This window comes from Eriocheir sinensis, chromosome 61 (assembly GCF_024679095.1).
Source record: "Eriocheir sinensis breed Jianghai 21 chromosome 61, ASM2467909v1, whole genome shotgun sequence".
NCBI classification, from domain to species: Eukaryota; Metazoa; Arthropoda; class Malacostraca; order Decapoda; family Varunidae; genus Eriocheir; species Eriocheir sinensis.
In genome coordinates, this window is record NC_066569.1 from 10,573,530 (window position 1) to 10,581,831 (window position 8,302).

Genomic DNA, 8,302 nt, shown 5'->3' on the forward strand with positions numbered 1-8,302 from the left:
TTATCTACTTGGTGGGCATGCACTAAACACACACACACGCGCGCACACACACACAGAAAATAATAGTTACAATGATAAGGCCAAGGTTGGAGTATGCATCAGTGGTCTGGTCTCCTCGCGAAAAGAAGAACATAAGAAAGCTGGAAAGAGTACAGAGAGTGGCAACTAAGATGGTACCGGAACTTAGGGATCGGACGTATGAGGAGAGACTCAATAGCATGGGGCTCACAACCCTGGAGAGAAGAGCGAGAGGAGACCTGATCGGTGTACAGGGAGGCGAGCGGGGTGGAGAATTTGGACAGAGAGGACCTGTGTGTGTGGAATGAGAGAGAAACGAGAGGACATGGGAAGAAGTTGAGGGCGACCACGTGCAGGCGAGATGTAAAACAGTTTAGCTTCCCAAACAAAAGCATTGAGGTATGGAATAGACTGGAGGAGGAGGTGGTTTGTGCAAGAAACATTCACGATTTTAAGGAAAAGTTGGACAAGAGCGGATATGGAGACGGGACAGCGCGATGGTAGCTCTTTTCCCGTATGTCACAACAAGGTAAACACACACACACACACACACACACACTCATTGTTGGGCCTGATTACAGTAAGCATATGAGTGTGGCACAGGCTCAGAATCAGGTGTCCTTTACGCATCACCCTTTAAGAACAGCAGGGGATGGAAGATAAAAAGTGGCCTTCATATCTCCTTCCCTATCTGTGTATCAGTGTTGCTCAATGATGCTCCCAGCGGCTAAATGTAGTAATACTTCTCTGCCTCCTTCCCCCTAGTGTGTCCCTTCCTACTATAACAATAACAACATACAACAATAGTTTACGCTGTGTTTTCCTTGATGCTCCCAGTGGCCAAAAGCTGTACTATTTCTCTCCCTCCTGCCCCCTAGTGTGTTCCTCGGTGCATGACAGTCCCTTAATAGATGATACACTGTCAACAATATATAACAGGTTCACTTCCTACTTTAACAATAACAACACACACACCAATGCTTTCTGCTGTGCTTTCATTGATGCTCCCAGTGATGGCTAAATGCTGTAATACTTCCCTGCCTCCTGCCCCCTAGTGTGTGTCCTTAAGTGCATAACAGTCCCTTAATAGATGGTACACTGTCAACAATATATAACAGGTTCACTTCCTCCTATAACAATAACAACATACACCAATACTTTTTTGCCATGTATAACAGGAAATATACATAACAGGCACCTCTCCTCCCGAAATTGACCTATCTTTCGGTCACTCCTTGACTCTTTTGTAGGAGCAGTGAGTAGCGGGCTTTTATTTCATTAATGTTTCCTTTTTTTTGTCCTTGAACTGTTTCCTCTACTCTAAAAAAACAAAAATAAACTTACTATTAAAACAGGTACAATATTTAACAAGTTCGCTTCTTACTAAACCTTAATTCTGCACAGTGATCAAGAATGATTACAACTAAGCCTCTATCTGCATCTTTTTTTTACAACAAAGGAGACAGCTCAAGGGCACAAAAAAAGGAAACAATAATAAAAAAAAGCCTGCTACTCGCTGCTCCTAAAAAAAAAAAAGAAACAAAAGAGGTGGCCGAAGAGAGGTCAATTTCCGTCCCTCACTGATAGCTGGCAATACTGTCGTTCCTTAGATGAGCAGCTATTGGCTATCTCCACTTTTTACTAAACCTTAATTCTGCACAGTGATCAAGTATAGCTATTTCTGTCCCTCTCTGATAGCTGGCAACACTGTCATTCCTTAGATTAGCAGCTATTGGCTATCTCCACTTTTTACTAAACCTTATTTCTGCTGATGATCAAAGTATATATATCATCCCTCTCTGATAGCTGGTAATACTGTCGTTCCTTAGATTAGCAGCTACTGGCTATCTCCACTTTTTACTAAACCTTAATTCTGCACAGTGATCAAGTATAGCTATTTCTGTCCCTCTCTGATAGCTGGCAATACTGTCGTTCCTTAGATTAGCAGCTATTGGCTATCTCCACTTTTTACTAAACCTTACTTCTGCACAGTGATCAAGTATAGCTATTTCTGTCCCTCTCTGATAGCTGGCAACACTGTCGTTCCTTAGATTAGCAGCTGTTGGCTATCTCCTAGTCCTATACATATGAAGGTGCTTCCTCCTATCTCCTTTGTTATCTCAAGTTCCTACACAACACTGGCTCTTGATGTTAAGCTGGAGTGACGTGTGATAAGACTCCCCAATCCTCCTTGTTACTGTGTCCCTCAAGACTTATCTCCGTAGTGCCGAGCGAGTGGCAGCAAGACGGCAGGACACTAGTGGAAGGGAGGAGCTGAGTACTACACTTTAACTCCACATTGCTCTTGGTTTTGGCCATTCCACGTGTCAACAGTTACACACATACACATAAACACGCACCCAACCACCCACCCGCACCTACACACATCCCCCCTCTCACTCCCACCCCACACACACACACACACATATGTTTATCTGGCCCTCCTCTGGTGCAGCTGATAAGATATCCTCGGCAAACATCACAATATACACACAAACAAAAATCACTGATACACCAACAAACAAACACACTAACACAATGGCAACAACAAATCAGATAGAACTAATATATAGACAAACAGCAAATAAATTGATATTCAACGAACTGAAAATTAAACACACAAAAAATCAACAAACATAGAATTAAATACCTCCAAAAACATAACAAAAATAGAAAATGACAAACAAACATAGAATTAAATACCTCAAAAAATATAAGAAAAATAGAAAATGCCGAGCAAATTCAAATTCACCAAACATTATAATAAATACTGAACACATGAATAAAAGGCAAAATAAACACCAAACACAAAAGACTCATTAAAACATAACAAAAATAGAAATGACAAACAAACCAAACACATGCAAACTCAACAGACAACACAGATAGAAAATGACCAAACAGTAACATAGAATTAAATACCTCAAAATATAACAAAATAAATGTATATGCAAACAAACATAGAATTAAATACGGCCAGCGTGGCGTGGTGCAGCAGCGTCATGGGCAGCAGCAGCATCAGGAGGTAGCAGCCCAGCAAAAAGCGCAACCAAACAGCAACACCTGTCTGTGGGAGGGAAGCATACTTACAAAGGGTATAAGCAAGCTGAGATTAGCCCTTTGACTGTGGATTTCCTACAAGAAGACCTCACCAAGCTACAGGAATGGAACAAAAAGTGGCTGCTACAATTCAATGAAGAAAAACGTAAAGTCCTGCACCTTGGGATATCCAGCACACCAATACCACATGGGAAACACTCCACTATCCACCACAGAGGCAGAGAAGGACCTGGGACTATATGTTACCAGGCTACCAGTGAAAGGTTATATGCATGACGGAGGGAGGGGAGAGAGGCAGCAAGCGGCGTGGTGCAGCAGCTGGGCAGCAGCAGCAGCAAAGCACCCAGCAACCCCTGGCCTTAACCCCTTGATTGTGGATTTCCTACAAGAAGACCTCACCAAGCTACAGGAATGGAACAAAAAGTGGCTGCTACAATTCAATGAAGAAAAATGTGAAGTCATGTGCGTCAGGAAGGGAACTAATGATTTTTCTATCTTACAATCCATCTATCCATCAATTTCTCTGTTTATCTTTAATGTCTATCTATTAACTTAACAATTTTTCTATCTTACGATCCATGTATCCATCAATTTCTCTGCCTATCTTATATGTCTGTCTATTAACTTAACCATTTTTCTATCTTATGATCCATCTATCCATCAATTTCTCTGCCTATCTTATATGTCTATCTATTAACTCAACCATTTTTCTATCTACCTACTTCTCAGCCTATCTATTTTTCTATCTCCCTGTCCATCTATCCATCTATTCCTCTATCCACATGAGCAAGGAGGAGGAGAATTGGAGAGAAAACCAGAACATGAAAGTAACAGGAAGAGAACAGGAATAGAAATGCAGATGGAGACTAGAATGACAGATCAGGAGAGGCAGAGGGATGTAGGATGTGAGGTGATGTAGGGGCAAGGGATGTGAGGTGATGTAGGGGCCAGGGATGTGAGGTGATGTAGGGAAGGGATGTGAGGTGATGTAGGGAAGGGATGTGAGGTGATGTAGGGGCAAGAGATGTGAGGTGATGTAGGGGCAAGGGATGTGAGGTGATGTAGGGAAGGGATGTGAGGTGGGACTACATACAGATGACTCACATCCAGGAAAGGTTATGATAAGTACAGCCTAAAAGGGATGAAGCAATGCAAGACAGATCCCCCCCCCCATCCCACACTGATCATAGTGAGGATGTGTATGGAGGAGAGGCAGAGTGTGTGTGTGTGTGTATGTGAAATGGTGGTGTGAGGTAGGGTGATGTGTGATGTGTGTGTGTGTGTGTGTGTGTGTATGTGTGTTTGTTTGCAGTGGGTAAGGTGGTGATGGTGGTTGTGGTGATGAAATAGGAAAGAAGGTTATTGGGACACACACACACACACACACTCATGCATAACAATTTCTACTACTACTACTACTACTACTACTACTACTATTACAGCCTTTCCTAATTCTGCTACTAATCTCCCCTACTAGAAATACAAAAGTCTATCACTACTACTACTCCTACTACTACTACTATCAATACTGCACTAACAATAGAAAAAAAATAATAATAAGAGGCAGAATCGACAGTAAAGACTTGTGGACAGATGACAAAAACAATGGACTTATATAACTGGAGATGCATTTTTTGGCAGCGGAGACAAGACAGCATGTGCACTCAGGAACACACACACACACACACACACACACACACACACACACACACACGCGCACCCCTTAAATCGTGTTGGCATGGTCCCTCAAACACACAAACATTCACACACGCACACAGCTCATAAATACTTCTTGGCATGGACATACATACTTATCCCTCATCAGGTATTCACAGCCATCACCTCCCTCTGTGCGTGGGGGGATAACGGAGGTGCACACACACACACACACACACACACACACATTACTGCATAGCCTGTTTCTTTTTTTTTCCTTTCCTTCCTTTCATATTTTTATCAAGTTACCTTTTCTGCATCTTCATATCCTTATCTACTAACACACACACACACACACACACACACACACACACACACACACACACAGCCCTTATCTGCTCCTACTTAAAGCTTCCCTAATATTGCCTGCTGGGAAGGAGATGATAGCACACAGTAAGATAAGACTCACTAAATCCTACAGAAATACAGCCGCCTCCTTCTCCCCTTCTTCCTCTTCCGCCTCCTCCTCTGTCCTAATCTATCTGTACAAAGGAGAGACTGGGTGTGAATGTGAGTGAGCAGCTGGGGTGAAAGGGTTGAAAGGGTGACGGGGTGTGCCATGAGTGTGTTATGAATGGGGACGAGTCTCGGGGGTGAGAGGATATGGTATGAGGTGTGGCTTAAGAATGTGGTAAGTGGTAGCTATGTGGAGGAGGGGTAGTTTGGGGTATAGTAATAGTAGTGGTGGTGGTATGCGGTGTGTGGTAGCTATGTGGAAGGATGTTTTGGGTATTGCAGTGGTTATGTGTGGAGTGGTAGCTATGTGGAAGGGTGGTTTGGGTATAGTACAAAGCAGCAGTAGTGGTATGTGTGGTTGTGGAGTGGTGTGAGTGTGGTAGCTATGTGGAGGGAGTGTTTTGGGTATTGCAGTGGTATGTGTGGAGTGGTAGCTATGTGGAAGGGGTCTTTTGGGTATAGCAGTGGTAGCAGTGGTATGGTGTCTTCATGTGGTGGTAGATGAGAGAAATGCACAAAATGAGATGACAAATAAATATAAATGACACAAGAATATATACACATACTTTAGACATATGTAACCTGTCATATATTTATACATAGGTGACATATCCTCCTCCTCCTCCTTCTTCTTCCACCCCTTCAGACACTCCCCAGCACCCTGTCAAACTATCACTAGGCTCATAAAACTACCCATGGAAATACCCACAACAACCTCTACCAAAGCCTTATCAAATTATCACTGGACTCATAAAACTACCCATGGAAATACTAACAGAACCTCAATGAAAGCCTTGTCAAACTATCACTGGGCTCATAAAACTACCCATGGAAATACTAACAGAACCTCTATGAAAGCCTTGTCAAACTATCACTGGGCTCATAAAACTACCCATGGAAATACTAACAGAACCTCAATGAAAGCCTTGTCAAACTATCACTGGGCTCATAAAACTACCCACGGAAATACTAACAGAACCTCAATGAAAGCCTTGTTAGACTATCACTGGGCTCATAAAACTACCCACGGAAATACTAACAGAACCTCTATGAAAGCCTTGTCAAACCATCACTGGGCTCATAAAACTACCCATGGAAATACCCACGACAACCTCTACAAAAGCCTTACCAAATGTGGGGGTGCCAGTCTTGCAATGCTTGAGAATATGGGTCACAGATGCATATTTATAGATGGTAATTTGGTTTCTCAGTACATGGCATATCTCCCCATCTCTCTCATTTCATATTTTGCTATCTCTTCATCTCTCTCTGTCTCCTGCGTCTTCCTGTCTCCCCAATATCCTGTTTGTCATAATTTCTCTTTTATTGTCCTTTCTTTTCCTTCTCCTATCCTTTAAACTCTTATGTTCTTATCTTCCCATTTTTTTTTATCTATCTCCCTAGTCTCTTGTGTCCTTAACTCCCTATCTATCTCCCTTCTTTATCTCCCCATCTCTCTGCTACACCAATCCCTCCTGCACCCCTTTCAGCACCCCACCAATCCCTCCTGCACCCCTTTCAGCACCCCACCAATCCCTCCTGCACTGCACCAATCACCCCTGCACCCCACTAATCTATCCTGCGCCCCCTTCAGCACCCAATCAAAAACTCACCTCCCGAAGCAGAAGTAGGATATGCCGAGGCCCGTCAGGAAGGAGCCCCAGTGTCGGGTGGTGGTGGAGACGCGCGAGGGGTGTAGGTAGACTCGCATCACCCACGCCACCACCAGCCCCGCCAGCTGACCCACGATGAAGTTAACCTGTGGGGGAGAGGCAGTGGTTAGGTTAGGTTAGGTTAGGTTTGGGTTCACCCGATCTCTGCATATCATTTTTCCCAACTTCCCATTCTACCTGCACCTCATCAGTTTATACGAGTCCCTCCCTTTTCCTATCTCTCCCCAATTTCTGCATATCACTGGTTAACTAGACAGATTATAAGCCCCTCCCATGTCACCCTCTCTGCCTATCATTTCTCAACTTGACAGATCAGCCCTTTATTCCTGCACATCATCAGTTTATGAGTCCCCCCTATTCCTATCTCTCCCCAATCTCTGCATATCACTGGTTAACTAGACAGATTATAAGCCCCTCCCATGTCACCCTCTCTGCATATCATTTCTCAACTAGACAGATCAGCCCTTCTCTTCCCTTCCCATTCTTCCTGCACCTCATCAGTTTATACGAGTCTCCCCCTATTCCTATCTCTCCTCACTCTCTGCATATCACTGGTTAACTAGACAGATTATAAGCCCTTCCCATGTCACCCTCTCTGCATATCATTTCTCAACTAGACAGATCAGCCCTTCTCTTCCCTTCCCATTCTACCTGCACATAACCAGTTTTCATACGTCACCCCTTAAATCCCCCCCCCCCTCCGTACAAGACCCCTCCCCCCCTCCTGCCTCCCTTCCCTTCTAATAGCATAGTTGATGAGTGAATATCAAAGAGAATGTGACTGATAATTATTGCTTGAGAGAGAGAGAGACAGGAAACCAGATATTAATTTGGCATTGCATATTAAGAGGAAAGAAACAGAATGACAGAAAAGGAAAGAGAAGAGAAAGCAAATGAAGGTGAGAGAGAGAGAGAGAGAGAGAGAGAGAGAGAGAGAGAGAGAGAGAGAGGTTATCACTGCACACACTCTATGGCTTATCTCAGGTCTACCAATGCCATGACTAACCAACCCCCAAGCGTGCCACCAGCCTTCCCCCCCACCCCCCTCCGTCAACACTCATTCATCAGCTTAACTAATTTGTCGAGCTTTAAGACGTACGTGTGAAGTGCTAATATATGGTTACTCATCTTGTTAGTGTGTGTGTGTGTTTTTTCTTTGTCTCTGAGTGTGTTAAGCTGTTGTTTATGCTTGTGTGAGTGTGTGTGTGTGTGTGTGTGTGTGTGTGTGCTTGCCTAAATACACACACACACACACACACACACACACACACACACACACACACACACACACACACACACACACAATAAAGAAATAAAAAAGTGGAAATTTACCATAAAAATAAACTTAAAAGATTCAATAGTAAAATAAAGTATGAGAG

General features: G+C 43.4%; 1 protein-coding gene across 1 annotated transcript in view; it reads right to left on the reverse strand.

Annotated features, from left to right (window-relative positions):
- LOC126986460 (lysophospholipid acyltransferase 6-like) overlaps nucleotides 1-8,302 on the reverse strand; it is a 34,198-nt gene that overhangs the window by 14,089 nt on the left and 11,807 nt on the right. The window contains 2 exon segments of the mRNA XM_050842664.1: nucleotides 2,993-3,085; nucleotides 6,860-7,009. Coding sequence (XP_050698621.1) covers nucleotides 2,993-3,085; nucleotides 6,860-7,009 — 243 coding nt within the window.